The following is a 21247-nucleotide window of genomic DNA, read 5'->3' as shown; positions in this document are numbered from 1 at the left end:
ATCTGTTCAAAATGATCTCAGACAGGTGATGTCTTATTTTTCATTGTGAATGGTGCGTCCAATGCAGAACAAATCCGACATAGAAATCCCTTCTGGTGAGGCATTGGGTGTAGCCACATGCGTTCCGAGGCTTTGGGTGTGGCGACAAGCGAAATTGACCCATGCTACAAACTGTGCTTCGCAAATTGTTTCACCTGTTTACTCGCCACCCGTCTCGGAGCCTAGGGTTATCACTAGAGTTAATTGAATGATTAAATTGTCCCAAAGTGTGAGTGTTACCCGGATGATTGTTTGTCTTATTGTGCCCTGTGTAATTGACAGGCAAACAGTTTAGGGTGCCCCTTTCCGACTGCTCAAAGATATCTGGGATCGGTTCAAGCATGCAATGTGACCCTTGTGAAGATATAAGTGGTTCGAAGAATGGATGGATGTCATAATGCATTTAGCCATATTTACTCTGAAACACTCGAAGTAGTAGTATAAAGATGATTCTGATTCTGATTCTGATTCTGATCAAATATTATGCATGGTAAAATCCGTATTGAGTCAGATAATTAAAAAGAAACTATCTCCAAAACCAATACGCTTGGGAAACAAAAAAATCAGTGTCAAAAATACATTTGGGGACACATATACAGGTATCCATCTCTGATTAGAATTTGCTGTTGACCATTTCATTCATGTATTATCTGAACCACTTTATCCTCACGAGGATTGCAGGTATGCTGGAGAGCGTCCCTACTGATTGCAGTACACTCTGAACCGGTTGGCCAGGGTACACATCAACGACAGAAAAAAAGACTGTTTTGAGTGATCAGCTAACTTCCCATGCACGATATTGGAATGTGGAACATGTAAACTACCGACAGGATCAAACTCAAGACCTTTCTTCTGTGAGGCATATGAGCCAACCAGTATACCACCGTGCTGGTCCTGTTAATCAATGTAATACGTTAAAAATGTACTTTCAACAAACCAATATGGTAGTGCAGGTGTTTGGAGGAGGGAGGGGAGGCTGTAATAATCATCTCAGTCGGAGAACATATGCCATGACTGTTATTTCATTTACCGGTATTCTTATTTTTTATGTAAAATAATAGACATTAGGTGAAGAGCCAAACTGTTTTAACTCAAAACTCTTGCTGCCTATTATTGTTATACCCACCATCAGAGGCTGCAAATATGTCATAATGATGAAGATTGTTTCAGGGTGAGTACGTTGCAAATGTAAAAAAAATCCAAGGGGTGTAATGGCGAAATTGATATAAAATGTATTGAGAAGTAATTTCATAGAATCACAAAATACGGAAACAGATTACAGTATTTTATTGTGGAATCTTCACGCTATTGCATTTTTTCAGCACTGCACACAACAAGACTGTCATGCAGAGTGACATACTGTAAATAAATATTGAACCATAACAGATGCAACAGTCAAAATGGGATCACAAGAATGTTTTTTGTGACGCCCCAAACCCCTAAAAAACACATGTTGAGTTGTTTTTTTCACATTATTTTAGGGGAAATATAGCTTTTCTCAACCAAGAACATGATGAACTCATCACGTTTCAAAGACAAAATAAAAGGTCTTGAAATCGAGAATGCAATTGGACAGAGACGGCTTGCTTTTTAAAAGCACGCACACTTGTTTGCACCACAAACCACATTACTCAATAAAATACCAATAACTCTCAAGACAGATGAAAAGCATGCTGGCGGGTCTACATTATGTTTGCCTGGCTGGAATCAGGCTTCAGTATCTGCAATGTCACTATGATCTTGATGGACCTTCTGAACCAAGGATAGAAAATGGCATAGATCAGTGGATTCAGACATGAGTTCAAGTAGAACAAACAAATGATAAAGGCTGCAGATGATGCATTGAGCACAACATCCTGGCCAGAGATTGCGATGCAGAAGTATGGCATGATGCATGCAATAAACACCATCACCACAACGCCCAAGGTCCTGGCTGCCTTCAGCTCAGAACTCTTAATAGTTGCGCCGCGCAATGTGACGGTCCCCACGTGGGATCGAGTGGCCCGGGCATGAGACACAGCCACCACAAACAGTCTCATATATAGAAAAATAATGACAGTGAGCGGACCGATGAAGGAGAAAAAGAGGTCGGTCATTCCCACAGCGTAGGTGACCACAATCACACACTCACCTACACAAGTGTTGAATCTGCCTGGTTCTTTCAGAGAGTCATAAAAACAAAGACAGTGGAATACTAACGAAGTACACCAACACAAAAAAATACAGACTTTAACTCTGAGTTGAGTGACTTTGATGGGATAACGCAGAGAATCACAGATAGCAAAGTAGCGGTCGACTGATATGAGCACCATGCTTCCTATTGAGGCAGACGTTATCACGTAATCTAGAATATAATACACAACACACATAACATCACCAAAAAACCAACACCCGTCGAAAAGATAAATCTGAAACAACATGAGGAATCCCACCAAGAAGTCTGAGACGGCCAGTGAAAGCAGCAGCAGGTTTGTGGGAGTATGTAGTTGCCTAAACAGATAAACACTATTATAACCTTTGGATTTGGGCATAAGACATGACAGACCAAGTAAAAAAAAACCCACAATGCATTACTTGAAGTGAGAGATGGAAATGATGACCAGCAGGTTCAGAGTGAAGGTGATGAGAGAGATGGCAGACAGCAGCATATAGGCGAGAGCGGCGACTGATGGAGGACGCTGCGTCTTCCTGCAGGAAGTGTTGACGAGCAGAGGGAAGCATAGTGCGTCTTGCTCCAGCATCGTCATCATCAGGAAGTGCAGAAGAGGAGATAGCCCTCAACTCTGCTCGCTCTTTCTTCATGACGATATTCATACCATCGCATATGATGGTGGTTACGCCTCTTTCTCCACCGCATCATCATAATCCTCCCATTATTTCTCCCGGCAAATTGGCGTTTTCATGTTTATGTTTGTTAAAGTAATTATAAGTGCCTTGCATGCTGGGTCCGAGAGGACAGTAATTTCATCTGTGCTGTATGTCATGCATATTAGCATATTTGACAATAAAGCTGACTTTGACTTTTTGACTTTGATTATTTGACATCAGTATTCTTTGGGAATTGAATGATCTTTTGGCCACTCTCGCTGCAGGAGAAGATATTGCTCATCTCATACATGTCCCCATCAACCTACAACAGCCATCTGTAAACTAAAAACATTATCTTGGACATGTACGATTTCTCTCTCCTGTCTAAAGACTCCCGTTCACCTCTCAACACCTCCTGTTTCTCTGTTCCCCCTGTCTACACTAAAAGTCTGTGTTTGATTATTTTTTATCGTTCGCCCTTGGTTCATTGCTTCGACGGGTGTAGATGGAGATCGATGGTTAAATCATCAGGGAGCCAGGTCTTGAACAGAAAGTTGATTTAATTGGGAGAGCACGGGGCATCGCGGTGTGGATGGAGGAGCGAGCATGGAGAGAGAAAGACGAACGGGCTGCAGGAGTAGTTATGCGGCGCATAGTAATGACGCGACAGGATGTGACGTAATGAAAATGCGACATCGTGTAAAGGAAGGCAAGATATGACGTATGAGGATGTTCAAAATGTAAACAAAGACTACAGAGCGATGTTTAGAGATGTTTGTATGGCGAATTACCCTAACAGTCTGGGATTCAATAGGTAGGAATATCAGTTTCCTCAAAGCAGCCTCACACTGTTTTTTGGAACAACAGGGCCCGACATTCTGGACAAATTTCCCTGCCTGCCTTCCTCCATCCAGAGAGTCACTGTACAGGTGAAAACAAAAGAATCTGCCCTTCAACAGTCTGAGTTGACGTATGAAAACCGTCTTACAGCACTTTTTACATTTTTGGGAAAGCTATGGTGTGTACATTTTTATCAGTAGTACCTTTAAAACTTGGCAGTGGCTCAGCTTGTTTGAACAGAATGCTCAGTCCTCACACCTGCCTCCCATCCACCTGTACATCCCACAACATTGTTTTTTTATCAATCACTTAAAATTGTTTTGGGACTGCCCCTCCTTTTTCTCAAACGGACTATCTGCGCCCACACAAATTGGGTAGCCGCATGCGAGCGGCTAATTTACAGAACAGTGAATGCTATACGTTGACTCCTCAATGCACAAGAATGAACTGCGGTGCTTTGAAATGAAATGACTGTTGAAGAACAAGCTGTGAAACTGGGTGAGATATTGTATTTTTCGGGTAGAAAAGATCTGCTCTGTAAAATATGCAGAAACGCTAAAGTGGTAAGCAAATTTTCTGATAGAAAAATATGGATGAAATATGGAATTTTGGACAACCTCAAGTGACACATTCAGCAGAAAACAAGTTATTTGAATGATGTTGGAATTATACAAAGACTCAAGATGGGAAACGGGATTGGAACAATATTGCGGGACAGCGCATATGACCAAGAGAAAAAAAAAATAGCAGTCACACACAAAAATAATACGACCCTGACCAAGTAACATTTTCTAATTCACTATATTTTACTTGCCATTAAAATGACTGCACCAAATATTGGATTGATGAGAAGGTTTCTTCAGCCGTCATGTGTACTTCTTTGAAGGTGTTGGACGTTTCGCTTCTTATCCAAGAGGCTTTGTCAGAGAACTAAAATTTTTGCTGGTAGTTTTGGCCCTATATATATATCCCTACTACAGACGCGGCGGTGCCAGACTCTGCTATGATAGGTCCCTGCTCTCAGGTTGGTTCCTCTGCTAGTCCTGCCCTGATTACTTCTATTGTCCTGACTGCTTACTCATATTGTCCTGCCTGATTATGGGATCTACGACTGGCCTGATTGCCCCATTTGCTCTGGTATGACATCATCAGCACAACTAAGCCTATGTTGCCTAAGAAGGCTGTTGTACGAACGATCCAAATTAAACCTCACCCCACCATGGCGATTTAGTGAAGGGTTTGGCTGTTTCATGAAAATAGCTTCTTTTACTTAACAACTATTGGATTGATGTTGATTTGAATCCTATTCAGTGTGTTATAATATTGTTTTTTTTCAATATTTAAAAATAGTTATAGTAATAACACAACACTTCTTTTCCTTTCGGCTTTTCCCGTCAGGGGTCGCCACACAACACTTAATTGTTAAAATAGGCTATTTCCACATTTTAAGATAGTGGTGTGTCACTGGATTTTTTTAATGAAAGAAATGTGCCTTGGCTCGAAAGAAATTGAAAAACACTGCCATGGAGGAAGACGAAGAGGATGACGTTGTTGGTCTTCTGACAACAGGGAACTTGCTGTTTGGATTTGGCAGTTTTCTGATTTATCGCAAAATTCATCTGATGGGAGAATCTTCATTGGAAGGGAATAAAATGACAGTCTATTTGGAGTAAGGAGCGGGTGTTTAACAGAAAGACTCATGCGCTGAACAACCGCAATTGTAAAGTGGATGCGATTTTGGAGTCTCACTACAAAATTGAAAATAATCGAGTAGTAGGCGCCTGGCTTTGAAAAATTGATTTGGGGATTTGGCTTATTGACGCCATTGAGGAATTGGAGATGACTATGTCTCCCAAACAGCTACAGTATTATCTGGACTTTCCCCTGAATGAAAAATACACTCAGATGCCATCATTCCTACAGCAGAGATAACAACGCGCATACATGTGCACCCCTGTCACCACCTTTGTTGGATTTCAATTCACTCTCAACTTCGGAACATAACTTGATTGATAGAGCGTTTCAGTGGTTTGAGCTGCTTGTCTTTCTTATTGATTTCATTTCACATCTATGATCAACGCGTCGGGAGAGAGTGACGTGCCAGGCTTCTTGTTTTGTCTCCCTCTGTTGGTCAGAGTTTGGGTTTATATTTCTCTGGATGGGTTGTAACTGAGAAAGTGCGTTGTACATGCTTGGCCAATGAATCTGATTCTGTTTGCAAAAAATAAAAATGAAAAGTAACACATAAGGGTGAAGGAATGTCAATGACTATACGTAATGAGGGGGCACAGCGTACAACAGGTTAGCACAGGTGTCAGGAACCTATGGCTCGCGAGCCATCTGTGGCTCCTTTGATGATTGCATCTGACTCGCAAATAAAACGAAACACATATTCTCGCTTTTTCGCTGTTCATTTTCTGTTTGGGCGCCAGTTGGCGGAAAACGCAATTTTGAATGGATGATACTGACCTATAGCCGTGGAAGTCGAAACAGGTAAACACCCCCTTTTGAATAAGCCTGATGAGTAAAAAAAAATGACGAAAAAAAAGTATCGTACACTTCAGGTTGAATGGACCTAAGAATTCGCCTTTGTGGAGAGAAAAGGTTCTGCCGTAATTCTAATTTGCAATGAAACAATACCATGAATGAAACAGTTGAATATCAGTGGCATTTTGAAAAGCTCCAGGCTAATGTTAGCATCAATATACTTCTGTGAGAGACAGCAGAAAGCAAGCTTGCAAGCAGTGTGCAGGCTAGCTAGCAGTAGCTTTGTCTATGGACCTGGCAAGTTGACTTTCCTTCCGATCGTTTGGCTGGATTTTATTTTTTTTTTACCAATCATGAGGAACTGAAAACTATTCATATTAATGGTGAGTAATTCAAGTTATTTTAAATAATATATTCTGAAATTTTGTTAAAATCACATGCGTCCTTCTTTGCGTGTGTGCGTGTGTGCGCGTGTGCGTGGCTCTTACTGAAAAACATTTCTAAATATTTTACTTTTATGGCTCTCTTGGTCAAAAAGGTTAGCATGTCTACTTTACAGTGCATGCAGTGGTGCCATATTCTATTCCAGAACCCTGCCTTCCTGTGTGGAGTTAGCATTTTCTCAACACAAATTTGTATATTGTATTTTATGACATATCAGAACTCTAAAAGTTAAACTGAGCAAACTTGACACAAATCTAATTTTCGGGAAGTCACTTATTGGCATTTTCTTATAGATGTGAGGCAACCAAGGGTTTACCCTGGTCACCCTTTTCCAACAAGGGTGGTCACCCTTTTCCACCCCTGGTTGCAACACACCTTGCTGTTCAGTGGCTCCACATAAATTAATGGTTTGGCCTTTTAAAATGTATTTTTTTTTAAAACAAATCCACACACCATGCCTGTTATTTCACTCACTTGTTTCCATGTTTTTTCCTATTTTTTTCCTTCACGTTCCCCACGTTATTGGTATTTGTGATTCTGCTACGCTGCAAATAATGGGGGGTTACTTTGTATCTGTGATCTGCTGAAGTCACTCAATTTATTTTTGTCAAGCAGCGGCACACACAAGAATCATCTGGATTTTGATACTTCGCATTTTTTAAGTCGATGTGAGTCTACTTACAAAATGTTACAAAATTTAATGCAACCACTCTTAATAAAATTAAGTTAAAAAACTTTATTTTCAAAGTTTTACTTTATAGTGTAAGCAGTCAGGACAAAAACTAACAAAAAGTAATTTTTCACAATATTTTCATTTCATAATATAGCTCCATTATTTCCCATTGTACGATCACATCATAGCTCTCTTACTTGCATTGCTTCTCTTCTGAGGTGGCATGATGAAAGAAAATTATGTTGACAGTATCATAAAATGCAAAAAACATTAAATGTGAGATTGTATTTTAGAGAAGACAATGCATCTGACAATGCACCAGGCAAACAACTGTTTTTCTAACTCTTCACAGAGCAGAAATGTTTACAAGGTGACATAACTATTTTTTGACCCACAACAGGTGCAGAAGTCAAAATTGTCTGTATTACATGATCCCCCCCACTTGTTTGTGACCTCTATTCCCATAATATACTTCAGTGATGGTGCTTTGTCACCTGCATCCCAAAAACATAAAGCAAAAAAAAAATCACATGAAAAATGTTTCATGTGAATTTTATTTTTTGGTTTGTTTTTTACTCCACATTTCACCAATAACACTCCAGCATCTGTAAGTCTTTCACATACTGTACAACAACAAAGGTCATTTAAATGTGACAGAGAATAGCAATAATGCTTTGATGTGGACAGTTGGAAAGCAAACACGCTTGTTTGTAAACCAAATCACTGAATAAAGACCTATAACTCTTAAGACATATTGTCAAACGATCCACATTTGAAAAACGGAGATGTGTTCTCTTCTGCACCCCATGATGGGCCAAAAGCATGCAGGCTCATCTACATTATGTTTGCCTGACTGGAATCAGGCTTCAGGATCTGCAATGTTACTATGATCTTGATGGACTTTCTGAACCAAGGATAGAAAATGGCATAGATCAGTGGATTCAGACATGAGTTCAAGTAGAACAAACAGATGATGAAGGCAAAAGATGACGCATTGAGCACAACACTCTGGCCAGAGAGGGCGATGCAGAAGTATGGCATGATGCATGCAATAAACACCATCACCACAACGCCCAACGTCCTGGCTGCCTTCAGCTCAGAACTCTTGATAGTTGTGCTGCGCATTGTAGCGATCCCTAAATAAGACCGTGTCGCCCGGGCATGAGACACAGCCACCACAAACAGTCTCATATATAGAAAAACAATGACAGTGAGTGGACCGATGAAGGAGAAAAAGAGGTCTGTCATTCCCACAGCGTATGTGACCACAATCACACACTCACCTACACAAGTGTTGAACCTGCCAGGTTGCTTAAGAGAGTCATAAAAACAAAAACAGTGGAACACTAACGAAGCACACCAACACAGAAAAACACAAATTTTAGCTCTTGGTTGGGTCACTTTGATGGGATAATGTAGCGAATCACAGATAGCCAAGTAGCGGTCGACTGATACGAGCACCATGCTTCCTATTGAGGCAGACGTTATTATATAATTCAAAACATGATACGCCACACACATTGAGTCGCCAAACAACCAACACCCGTCAAGAAGGAAAATCTGGAACAATACGAGAAAGCCTACCAAGAAGTCCGAGGCGGCCAGCGAAAGCAACAGCAGGTTTGTAGGAGTTTGCAATTGTCTAAACAAAGATAAATATGTATTATTATCTCTGGATTTGGACATTAAGGCAAGTTGTAAATCAGCACCATGCATTACTTGAAGTGTGAGATAGAAATGATGACCAGTAGGTTCAGGGTGAAAGTGATGAGAGATATGGCAGACAGCAGTATGACGGAGAAAGCGGCGACCGATGGGGGACGCTGCGTCTTCCTGCAGGAAGTGTTGACAAGCAGAGGGAAGCATAGCGGGTCTTGCTCCTGCATCGCCATCATCAGGGAGTGCAGAAGAGGCAATAGCCCTCAACTCAGCCAGCTCTTTCTCCATCACGACATTCATACTGTCGGTCCGTAGCATATGACCGGAGCTACGCCTCTTTCTCCTGCACATTATCATAATCCTCCCATACTTTGACGTCAATATTCTTTGGGGATCAAAGAGACTTGGAAACACAGCTTTACTTGCTAAACTGACCAAGTAGAATCTTTCTGTGGATCATTTTTGTGAAATCAAATCACATCCATCTCAGGATGGACAGTCTGTTGATGTGCATCTGTTCATGATATGTCACTGAAACCATTCACCATGGGAGACCCACAAGGTTGTGTTGATTTTTAACCCACTTCCCGGATGTTGACAACTTTGTTCGAGAAACCCTTGGCATCAGTTGTTTATAACCTTAATGTGACATGTCTTGGAGAAAGGGTAAAAAAATTGGACGAAGTTAGCACGGATGTTTGTGGGTGTTCTGTGAGCCACAATGATAAACATCAAATTAGCTAACGTGCGAGTGTGGGTACTCATATTCATGTACGCAAGTCTGGAACGGCTTCTGAAACCCATTTTAACGTTTTTATTCAATTGTATACTTTTGGTTCGCATTGATTCATTAAAGCAGCATAGTCAGTCTCCCTAGGAATGTGCTCGGTTAACAGCTAGCGTTCTTGAAATGACCATATATGCACCAGTTTGTGTGCCGCATAATGGGTGTATTTAATTCCTTAGGCTATTATTCAGGAGAGTGCTGCTTTATTGAGCCAAGGTAGCCTTTTTACATTTACAGGCAGTATGCAGAGGGCCGATTTCAAGCCTTTGAAGATAGTGTAAATAGCATAGCTCGCTGTGCCATTTATATTTGCCTGCAAACATTGAAGTGTTTTGCTCATTAAAATGAACATCAACAGCAACTTTCACGAACAGCTGCTACATATGTTTGCATGAAATTAACTAAAGTTGGAGCTTTGCGTGCACTTGGTTCTCCTGACATGCTTTATTTGCCTTTACCTTAACTTCATGTCATCTAAAAGATAATTGAGATTGTTGAAATCAGAGACTCCCCTTAGAAACATACAGTAAACACTTCATGTGACAATGTATTCATTGAAGACTCCCGTGGTGTAACATTACATGATCTATGACATCATTGGTGACATGTATTGTGTGTGCGCGCATGCATTAACGGTACGACTATATTAACAATGTCACATTTCTTTGCTGTCTTTTTTCCCCAATTACTTGATTCTATTCCGAAATTTCAGCTAGCTGCACATCTGCTTTTGAACATAACGACCTAGCATTAGAGTTATGTGTTGTTAGCATATTTGAATACATTTGTAAGTTTAAGATCACAACAATAAGACAATGCGACAATATTTTTTTTCCAAACCACGACCGATTTTAACCAACCTCTTTTGAAAGGTAACGTTACCTTAGTCTCAAAAAACATGTGAGCGAAAAAAAGTCTGCACTAGCTTAGCATTCCCCTTTGCGGATGTACATTACTGACACCGCCATGTCTGGACAGTAGGGATATATATATATATACAGTAAAGTCTCGTTATATCGATATTCAAGGGAGTCCGAAAAAATATCGATATAACCGGGACTATCGATATATCCGACCCTGTTTGCATGTAATTTTCTCCGTGCGTGCATAGAAATAGTATCGATATAACCGGGACTATCGATATATCCGATATCGATATAACGAGACTTTACTGTATATATATATATATATATATATATATATATATATATATATATATATATATATATATATATATATATATATATATATATATATATATATATATATATATATATATAGGACCAAAACTACCAATACATTTGAGTTCGCTGATGAAGCCACTTGGATAAGAAGCGAAACGTCTGACACCTTCAAAGAAGTACAGATGACGGCTGAAGAAACCTTCTCATAAGGCGCTGTTGTAAGAACACAATTTAGAGTAGAGTTAAGCACTGAGATCCGGCTGAATCAGAAGATCTGGGTCAAGATCAAGGCATATGGACTGGGTGGAAATTAAACATCTCTGGCGACGGAGTCCTGCTGGGCTACCAATCAGTCGGTTTCAAATGGAAGCCTTGGATATATGACCTCATCAGTGCAGAGTGAGTCTAGCGCCGAATATCATCAAAGATGTTGTCACTAGTTGCACACGACATGTCTGCAATGACATGTCCGAGCAGATATCCCTACCCTGCCGATGGAACGATTCAGATTGAACGCAATGGAGAAAGAACATACTTCTCTTTCAACACATTCAAGTTCTCGCTCAACAACAATGACATGTTTTTGCACTGCAGGGTAGAGCTGTGCGTCCAACTAGGAAACTTGAATTAGGGTAATCTTGTGTTTCCACCACTGCCTGTTCCAATGAACAATTAAGTTTACTTGGGGAAGGTTTACTTGGAAAAGATATTCTAATCCCGCTCTCTCTCTTTCTCACACACACACACACGCACACACACACACGCACACACACACACACACACACACACACACACACACACACACACACGCACACGTGCGCACACACACACACACACACACACACACACACACGCACGCACGCACACACACACACACACATGCATACTTTTCTCATTGAGGTTTAATTTTTTCTTGTATTTCCTGGCAAGTTTTTTTTTCTTGCATTTCACGGGAATAATGTTAAGCATGAGTCCAGTCTACATATGTAAGATAGATATATAGGATATACCATATTTTTTGGTGTATAAAACGTACCGGAGTACAAGGCGCACCGGAGTACAAGGCGCACCGCCAACGAATGGTGTATTTTCAAACATTTTCCATAAATAAGGCGTACCTACTGTATTTGGAAAATATTTGTCATTCATTAATTAATTAATAATAATAATAATAATAATAATAATAATAATAATAATAATAATAATAATAATAATAATAATAATAATAATACATTTCATTTTAAACGCTTTTCAAAGCTCTCAAGGACTCTTTACAGTCACAGACAAGAATAGGTACAATAATGAATAAAATACAATCACAAATAGAATACAATGAATAAAATACATTTATAAATAGAAACAAGAGAGGTGGGTTTTCCAAATATGATAAATATATACATATAACATCAATATATATGGCTGCTGACAGTAGTTGTCACCAATAACCAGGACAACCAGTCACCAATAATAGTTTCTCTTATATAGAATGTAAATTGCAGCATATTGCTGCAGCGAGTAGCTCTTTTTAATTTACAGCATTTTTTAATGGTACACACAAATTAATTACAGACAATTAAAACCACGTGTGGTTTGCACCCATGAAAATAATACCAAGGCATTTAAAACGATTTAAACCCTTTTTTTCAGATGTGCGAAATTGCAGGGATGAGGCAAAGATCTGGGCCGACAATTGTTCCTGATGGAGGTTCTTCTCTCATTGCCATGGCCTGGACATAAGGGCTAAGCAGTTGACCACTTTTCTGGAGGGATTCGAGCAAGTCAAAATGCTCGTAATAGCTGTTGCTGAAGCTAACTGTTGCTGGAGCATCTTGTTTTATGGCATTATAATCTCCCACTTCAGCAGTTCCTCCTCCATGAGATCATTATTTATATTTGTTTTTATGTTTTGGTCTGTCTGGGGTTCAGCAACTTTACCCAACTGTATTTCCCTGTCATTGGTCATATTAAGGTTCTTCAAAAACTTCCTGTTGTAACTACAGCATGTCCACTTGAAGATAAATCACTGGTGATTTCCACCTGTTATGACTATGCTCCAATATCCAGCTTTGATGAGCAGCTGTGGGATCCTCTGAATCTATATTTAAAATATCTGTCCACACCACAAGCTTTTCTGTAAGCTGATAATGAAGTCAGACCTTGACTCTCATTTATGGGAATTTTTATTGTTTCTCAGGCTGTGTTATATGTTAACATCCTATCTAAGAAAGAACTTGCTCCCGCGTCTGCGAAACCCACAGACTGAATTCATATTCACAATCGCTCAACTACAGATATTCTCGAGTAAGGAATCATACTTGCGATGTGGGATCTTTCCTTATAATAATATTTCTTTACTGCGATTGGCAGGCAACAGGTTCAGGGTGTCCATTGCCTACTGCCCAAAGACAGCTGAGATAGGCCCCAGCACCATCCATGACTCTTGTGAGGAATCAGAATTATCTTCATTGGCGAAGTGTGGAGAACACACATGAAATTTGTCTTTGGTAGAACTCGCTGCACTAGTATCATCATAAAAAAGGCACAACAAATAGGTATGGAGGACACTCATAAAGGCTAATCTAATTCCTTAATGTAAGTGGTATCTCTCAGGAACAACTGAAACAATGTGGAAGGTGTCATGGAAGATGAAATGAATGAAAAAAACAACTATGGTACATGTGTGACGGGTGTCACAACGATGACTGTCTTGAGCTCCACATTGCTGCCGTTTTAATAATTCCAGATGCGTGGATGTGTCGTTTTATTTATTTTATTGCTGCAACACAGTATGGCAGAAGTGATAGGAGAAGTCGCATGGGTTTCGTCTTGTGAATAACATGCAACTTTCCAGGTAGGTCTGCATGAGCTATGGGGGAAGTGATAGAGAATAAGAAGTCATCATATTTAAAAGTTTCATGCTGTTATATGCTTCGTCAACATGTGTGACTACACCATTGACATTGTTTTGCTATGCTTAGAATATCTTGTTTTCTATCCTTCCCCCCCATCCCCTTTCAAACTGCTGCTGTGGACTGCACATTTCTCCATTGTGGGACGAATAAAGGTTTTCTGATTCGGATTCTGAGGCACAGACAACCTGCGGTCAATCAGGTCAATAGACGCAACAAGTTAAACTGTCATCTTCATCGAGGAGATCTGGCCTTGGACAGAATTTTGGACTTGGGATACTCCTTTATCACCGAAGCAATTTACGACTTAAAACTCCTTCACAGGAAGAGCTCATCAGCCAGGTTACAAATTTATCAGTTCGTGGAAGAGACAATGTTTTTTTTTTTGCTTACAGCTGTTCGCGCAGTAGGGGCATGGTATTCGAATCAAGAAAACACTTTTTACTAATGTATCACTTTAATTTGCATATACTCTCAATAAATAGCCTGGCAGAGGGCTGCAGAATTCAGGCAACTGTCATGAATGGCTGTGTCTCATGCCGGCAGTAAAGACAATCTGGGTCCGAGCCTTCGTCCACTGATGTCCGATCGTCCACAGTGTCGATCATCTCTGACAGGACGTTAGTGCCATACTGTGCGCCGTTGTAGCCCTTTTGTAATAATTTAATAATCTTAGTGCGCGACTCCATTACATGTCTTTCATTAACAAGTATGTTCACAAAATACATGTGAAACAACACAAGCAATAAAATGCAAAATTACATGGTCCAAAAAACGTTATTACAAAAACTGCAGCATACAGTTTAACAAAATACAATATTATGCCACAAGCAATTTAATTACGACAAGCAGATCATGTACGTATAGAGTTCATTCAATTCTTCCATGCTCATGACCATTATACTTCGTTTGGATGCCATTGATCTACAAGACGAAGATGTAAACGAATGAAAAAAATGTTCACGATTCCAGTAAAACTCATGACAATTGATTCACTTTTTTTCCGTGTTCGGGAATTTTCGTTTGACAGAAGTCCAAAGGTGGGAATACTTACGTACTTGGATCATGTTGGAATGTTAAATTAAAGGATCACACGGTTTGTAAATATGTATGTAACAGATACTTGGGTGAATGTTTAGGTGAAATCTGAGATGTAATATTACATCTCATCGCTGTTGCTTAATTTAACAGAATCTGTCCGATAAAACTAAATATACATAAACTTTTATTTTTTAATGAGATGTAAATTGAGGTTAGTGTTTGTTTACTTTTTGAATACATCATTTTGGTGGGTGACTGGGGAGTTATTAGGGAACACTTGTTGTTGGACATGGACTTGTTTGTTGTTGTCATGCTTGCATCAAGACACCTGTTTGTTTCACACCTTTGATTGCAGCCACATCATTAGAGGGCACTAAATGTAGTAGGTGTGAAACCTGTGTGGGCGTTTGCGAGGAAGGTACTCATGTGTGTGTGTGTGTGTGTGTGTGTGTGTGTGTGTGTGTGTGTGTGTGTGTGTGTGTGTGTGTGTGTGTGTGTGCGTGTGTGTGTGTGTGTGTGCGTGTGTGTGTGTGTGTCTGTTGTGTGCGTATGTCATATTCACACCAAAGTTTATGATGAAACTTTTCAACTGAGATTACTGATTCCAACAACTGATGTGTTGTACGTTCACTCAAACAACTTTATGAAAGAAAATCTTGAAAAGGATCAGTGGTACTCAAACTTTTTCATCCCACTGTATTTAAAATTTCATATGTACCAATGGCTGAAATGGCTAATGGTAAATATTTTGATAATCGCTGCAAACCACTGGCTGGGTCCATGAACCTGAATGAGGTCGAAGTCTTCCTGTATTTTTGGCTGTGATGAAAATGTCCTCCAACCACAACCTCAGCAATCCCCAAGAACAGGGGTCAGGAACCTATAGCCATATTCTCGCTTTTTCGCTGTTCATGTCCTGTTTGGGCTGCAGTTGTCGGAAAGCGCAATTTTGATTGTATAATATTGACCAAGGTTGGCTGAAAGCGCAATTTTGATTGGATGATACTGACCGAAGGTGGCTGTTGGTGTTTAAAGAGAAATTTTGATTGGATGATACTGACCGAGGTGGCCGTTGATGTCGAAACAGGTAAACACTGACTTTTAAATAAGCCTGACAAAAAAAAAAAAAGATGAGTATCGTACACTTCAGGTTGAATGACCGAAGGATTTGCCTTTGTGGAGAGAAAAGGTTCTGCCGTAATTCTAATTTACAATGAAACAATACCATGAATGAAACAGTTTAATATCAGTGGCACTTTGACAAGCCACATGCTAACGTTAGCATTAATATACTTCTGCGAGAGACAGCCGAAAGCAAGTGTGGAAGCTAATGAGCAGTGTGCAGGCTAGCTAGCAGTAACTTCGCGTATGGACTCGGCAAGTTGAGTTTCATTCCTATCATTTGGCTGGATGTTTACCAATCACGAGGAACGGAAAAAAAAAAAAAAATCATATTAATGCTGAGGACCATCACAGTTATTTTAAATAATACATTCTGACATTTTGTTCAAAAGTGGCAGCGCGTGCGTGCGTGCATGTATGTGTGTATGCATGTTTGCGTGCGTGTGTGCGTGCGTGTTTGCGTGCGTGCGTGCATGTGTGACCTCTCATTCGGGTTCATGGACCCAGCCAGTGGTTTGCAGCGCTTACCACAATATTTACCATTAGCCATTTCAGCTCTGGAAACAAGTAATCGGAAGGCACGGGACGGGGAAAATAAACAGCAATGGCCTCCGACTCCTCACTCTGTGCTCTGAGCATCAGCTGATTGTAACCAACACCATCTTTCAGCTGAAAAAGAAATACATCACATCATGGATGCACCCCAGGTCCAAACATTGGCACCTACTGGACTACATCATCACAAGGCAACGAGACCAAAATGACGTCTGCATCACGCGGGCCATGCGTGGGGCTGAATGCTGGACTGATCATCGACTGATCAAGCCCAGGCTCAAGCTGAGAATTCGACCTCCTCATAAGAAACGGCAACCCCAAAGGCGTCTTAACTCCAGGACCCTGGAGTCCCCAGAATGTGCAGCCAGCTACCGCAACAAGCTGGCAGAGGGACTTGCCAGCCTGGACAAGGACACCAGTAACGATGACCTTGATGTTGAAAGCAGGTGGAAAAAATTGAGGACAACAATTCATCAAGCTGCCTCTGTGACCATCGGCTTTACTCAGAAACGTCACCAAGACTGGTTCGACAACAGCTCAGCTGCAATACAGGAGCTTCTGGAAGCCAAGCGCCACACTTCTCTTCAACCCTCACTCTCCACTTCTCTCTCACTACAAGGCCATCCGTGGTGAAACACAGAAACAGCTGAGGATTATGGAAAACAAGTGGTGGCTCAGCGAATAGGAAGGCCCAAGAAATCCAGAGGCATGCAGACAACAACACACACACCTTCTATGATGCTGTAAAATCCATGCATGGCCCACAAAGACAACACATTGTTCCAGTTAGATCTGCAGACGGTTCTGTACTACTGAAGGACAAACAGCTAATACTTGTGCGCTGGGCAGAGCACTTTGACTCCCTGCTCAACCAAGTAAACCCTTCAGACCCACCTGTCCTTGACTCCCTCCCAGAGCTTCCATCAGTTCTCTCTCTTGATGAACCTCCTCATATCACAGAGGTCCTCTCTGCAATCCGGAGCCTAAAAAAAAAACAAAAGCCCTGGCCCTGATGGCCTTCCAGCTGAGGTTTTCAAAAGCGGCGGTTACCTCCTGACACGGCAACGTTACCACCTCATCTGCAACATCTGGCAAAACGGGACACTTCCTCAGGAATGGAAAGACAGCAACATTGTCACTATTTATAAAAGGAAGGGGGACAACTCAGTCTGTGGCAACAGCCGTGGCATCTCCCTGCTTTCCGTTGCTGGCAAGATTCTTGCAAAAGTAATACTGTTCCGTCTTACATCGCACATTACCAAAGACATCCTCCCAGAGACACAATGTGGTTTCAGAAAGGATCGAAGCACTCTGGACATGATCTTCGCTGCGCGCCAAGTTCAGGGGAAATGCAGGGAACAAAACAAGGACCTCTATATCACCTTCATCGACCTTACCAAGGCATTCAACACAGTGAACCGTGACATTCTCTGGACCATACTGCAGAAATTTGGCGTTCCCTCCAAATTTCTCGGCATCCTTAAACAGTTCCACAGCGGCATGCAAGCAACTGTACTTGTCGGTGGCCAGCAATCTTTCCTTTTCCCTGTGGAAGTCGGGGTGAAGCAGGGTTGTGTACTTGCCCCTGCTATATTCAACCTGTTCCTGATGGCAGCTATGCTCCTTTTCCATAAGTCCATCCATGAAGGTGGCGGCGTACAAATCGAATTCCGCCTGGATGGTAGCCTGTTTAACATCAGACGCCTACAGGCCAAGACCAAGACCAACACCCTGATCAGTGGCATCCACGAGTTACAGTATGCAGATGATTGTGCTCTGCTGGCCCACAGCCCAGCTGTCATGCAACATGCCCTTAATACCATGTCCTCCATCTACCGATCACTTGGTCTCGTAATCAATGTAACCAAAACGGAGGTCATGGCAAAAGAGAGTTCTCCACCCCCAGTGTTCACCCTCAGTGGTACACCCCTCAAGGTTATCCAACAATTCAGCTACCTCGGCAGCATTCTAACACCCTCCTGTCTAATTGATGATGACGTCCAGGCCCGCATCAATCAAGCCTCCAAAGCTTTTGGCAGATTGCGTACTCGTGTGTTCGAAAACAACCACTTAAGAACTCCAACAAAAGTCGCAGTCTACCAAGCAGTGTGTGTTTCCACGCTGCTATATGGCGCAGAAGCCTGGACCATCTATGGACGCCATGTGAGACACCTTCATGCATTCCACATCAGGTGCCTCCAACGGATCCTTGGCATCACCTGGCAGAATCGTGTCCCACACACTGACATCCTTCAACGCACTGCCTCCACCAGTATCGAGGCTATACTAGCAAAGAGGCAACTCCGGTGGGTTGGACATGTCATCCGGATGCCTAGCTGCCGCTTGCCTCGAGAGGTGTTTTATGGACAACTCTTGTCAGCGAATAGGAAGCCTGGTGGTCCTAAGCTGCGATACGAAGACCAGCTTAAACAGACTCTAAAGAAATGCAACATCAAGCCCAGCGATCTGGAGTCTGCTGCAGCTAACAGGCCACTCTGGCGTTCCTTATGCCACGAAGGGGTGACACAACTTGAAGACAATCGCACCCAGAGGAGGATCGTGCGGCACCAGCGAATACATCTTTGTGCTGCTCCAGTACCGCTCTGGCAGCCCGGCCCGGGCCTCACATGTCCTGAATGTGGCAGGATCGGTGGCTCCAGAATCGGGCTTCATAGTCACCTACAGAGTCATCGCCGCCAGCGACAATAACCACTGTCCAATACCCCACAAGAATGGAAGCTATGTCATCTTCGACTTCGATGGACTGCCAGACAATGCGTGTGTGTGTGTGTGTGTGTGTGTGTGTGTGTGTGTGTGTGTGTGTGTGTGTGTGTGTGTGTGTGTGTGTGTGTGTGTGTGTGTGTGTGTGTGTGTGTGTGTGTTGTCATATTCACACCAGAGTTTATGATAAAACTTTGTGAAATCAGTACCCAATATAACAACTTCAACTATAATTTACAGTAAGCATAGTCTCATTTTTGGGTGAAAAACAAATCCCAATTTCTGCTCTGTGTATTTAAACGATGACAATATTTTAACTGGAGTCAGAAGAAGGAAAAAGACGACAATGGAGGCCATCTTTCTTCTTTTCACATCCAGCTTTGTTTCAGGGGAAAAAAGTGTGCCTTTTGTCTTATCTGTGTTGTCAAGCACGCATTAATTGACTTATTTGCCTCTGTTTATTTATTTGCTATCTATTATCTATGTAGCTGCCTAGTTTGCTATCTATTAGCTATATAGCTATATCTATATAGCTTGCTATTAGCTATCTCCAAAGCTAGCTAGATTAGATTAGCCTTTATTCGTCTCACAATGGAGAAATTGACATTTAACAACAGCAAAAATAAAATACTGGAACTCTTGTAATGGCAGCCACTCACGTGGGGCCATCTTGAAGTGAAACAACAACAAAAAACCATCATGTGACACAACACAAAGGACACTTCTTCTTTTCCTTTTGGCTTTTCCCTTCAGGGGTCGCCACAGCGAATAAGTGTTCTCTATCTAACCTGGTTTTGTGCATCTTCTTCTCTCACACCAGCTACCTTCATGTCCTCTTTGACAACATCCATAAACCTCCTCTTCGGTCTTCCTCTCGGTTTCCTGCCTGGCAGTTTAAGGCTCAGCATCCTTCTCCCGTTATAGTCACGCTCTCACCTCTGTACGTGTCCAAACCATCTCAGTCTGGCCTCTCTGACTTTCTCTCCAAAGCCTCTAATATGAGTTGTTCCTCTAATGTACTCATTCCTGATCCTATCCAACCTGGTCAGCGAAGGTACCTCCAGCTCTGCATCCTGTTTTTTCTTCAGTGGCACTGTCTCCAGTCCAAACATTATGGCTGGTCTTACCACCGTTTCATACACTTTTCCTTTCATCCTAGCTGAAACCCTTCTATCACACCTGACCTTTTCTCCAGCTGTTCCAGCCTGCCTGGACACGCTTCTTCACCTCACAACACAAAGGACACTGACATTCATTATATCTGAAGCACTTTCTGCACACACTTTGTTACAAGAAGCAGTTCTAAATGAAGGAGGAGAGGATCAAAGCCTACTTTTCACCACTGGATCAGAGACAGGATGGTGGAATGTGCCCATCTGCTACAAACTAAGTTTTGAAAGCAAACACGAAGCTGTAGCATCCATTGACAAATAGACATTGTCTCACATATCCTGTCCCAAATAAATCTACTTCAATTCCAAGCCGCGACAGTTCCACATACATATTGGCGCTCTGCGCTGATGCTCCTTTCTTCACATCGCGGGCTCCTCATGCCATTGCATCCATCCAGCCGAAGACTAGCAAGCTTTCTATCTATTTGAGCTACCTCCGGGTTGAGTGAACGCTGGCGTGTGTGGCAGCCGCTGCTCACCCACTGCCAAATTTATCCTGTGACAGCAAAGTGACCTTGAGTGTTTTGAAAGGCACTTATGAATGAAATGTATTATTATTATTATTATTATTATTATTATTATTATTATTATTATTATTATTATTATTATTATTATTATGAAGAGACGCTTTGATCCTCTCCTCTTTCATCTGGAACTGCTTTACGTAACAAAGAGGGTACAGAAAGTGCTTAAGAATGAATGTCTCTCAGTGTCTTTGTGTTGTCATGTTATTTGTTATTTAGTTTTTCTTTTGTTCTTTTGACTTCAAGACGGCGCCGCGAGAGTGGCTGCCTTTCCAGCAGCTC

General features: G+C 41.5%; 2 protein-coding genes and 1 pseudogene across 2 annotated transcripts; 1 reads left to right on the top strand and 2 right to left on the bottom strand.

The window, feature by feature from the left end:
- Positions 1 to 1721: 1721 nt before the first annotated feature.
- LOC148894597 (trace amine-associated receptor 13c-like) lies at positions 1722 to 2789 on the bottom strand. The gene is made up of 2 exons (XM_089002435.1): positions 2614 to 2789; positions 1722 to 2529 (listed from the first exon to the last, which is right to left on the bottom strand). The coding sequence occupies exons 1-2, from the start codon at positions 2787 to 2789 to the stop codon at positions 1722 to 1724; spliced, it is 984 nt and encodes a 327-aa protein (XP_088858561.1).
- A 5336-nt stretch (positions 2790 to 8125) lies between these two features.
- On the bottom strand, positions 8126 to 9186 carry LOC148894596 (trace amine-associated receptor 13c-like). Its single transcript, XM_089002437.1, has 2 exons — positions 9011 to 9186; positions 8126 to 8933 (listed from the first exon to the last, which is right to left on the bottom strand). Exons 1-2 carry the CDS (start codon positions 9184 to 9186, stop codon positions 8126 to 8128), a joined length of 984 nt encoding a protein of 327 aa, XP_088858563.1.
- Positions 9187 to 10703: 1517 nt separating this feature from the next.
- On the top strand, positions 10704 to 12658 carry LOC148894595 (uromodulin-like; annotated as a pseudogene).
- The last annotated feature ends 8589 nt before the right edge of the window (positions 12659 to 21247 follow it).

The sequence above is a fragment of the Hippocampus bargibanti genome, linkage group LG08, assembly GCF_051943395.1.
Source record: "Hippocampus bargibanti isolate YZ-2025 linkage group LG08, ASM5194339v1, whole genome shotgun sequence".
NCBI classification, from domain to species: domain Eukaryota; kingdom Metazoa; phylum Chordata; class Actinopteri; order Syngnathiformes; family Syngnathidae; genus Hippocampus; species Hippocampus bargibanti.
This window is presented reverse-complemented; position numbering and strand designations above follow the sequence as displayed.

What these genes read in the sequence shown, in the direction of transcription:
- LOC148894596 (XM_089002437.1), bottom strand. Translation starts at nt 9,186, where the DNA reads ATGATGGCGATGCAGGAGCAAGACCCGCTATGCTTCCCTCTGCTTGTC. An exon ending in ATTTCTATCTCACACTTCAA is followed by an intron (nt 8,934 to 9,010) that starts GTAATGCATGGT and finishes ATCTTTGTTTAG; the next exon opens with ACAATTGCAAACTCCTACAA.
- LOC148894597 (XM_089002435.1), bottom strand. Translation starts at nt 2,789, where the DNA reads ATGATGACGATGCTGGAGCAAGACGCACTATGCTTCCCTCTGCTCGTC. An exon ending in ATTTCCATCTCTCACTTCAA is followed by an intron (nt 2,530 to 2,613) that starts GTAATGCATTGT and finishes TTATCTGTTTAG; the next exon opens with GCAACTACATACTCCCACAA.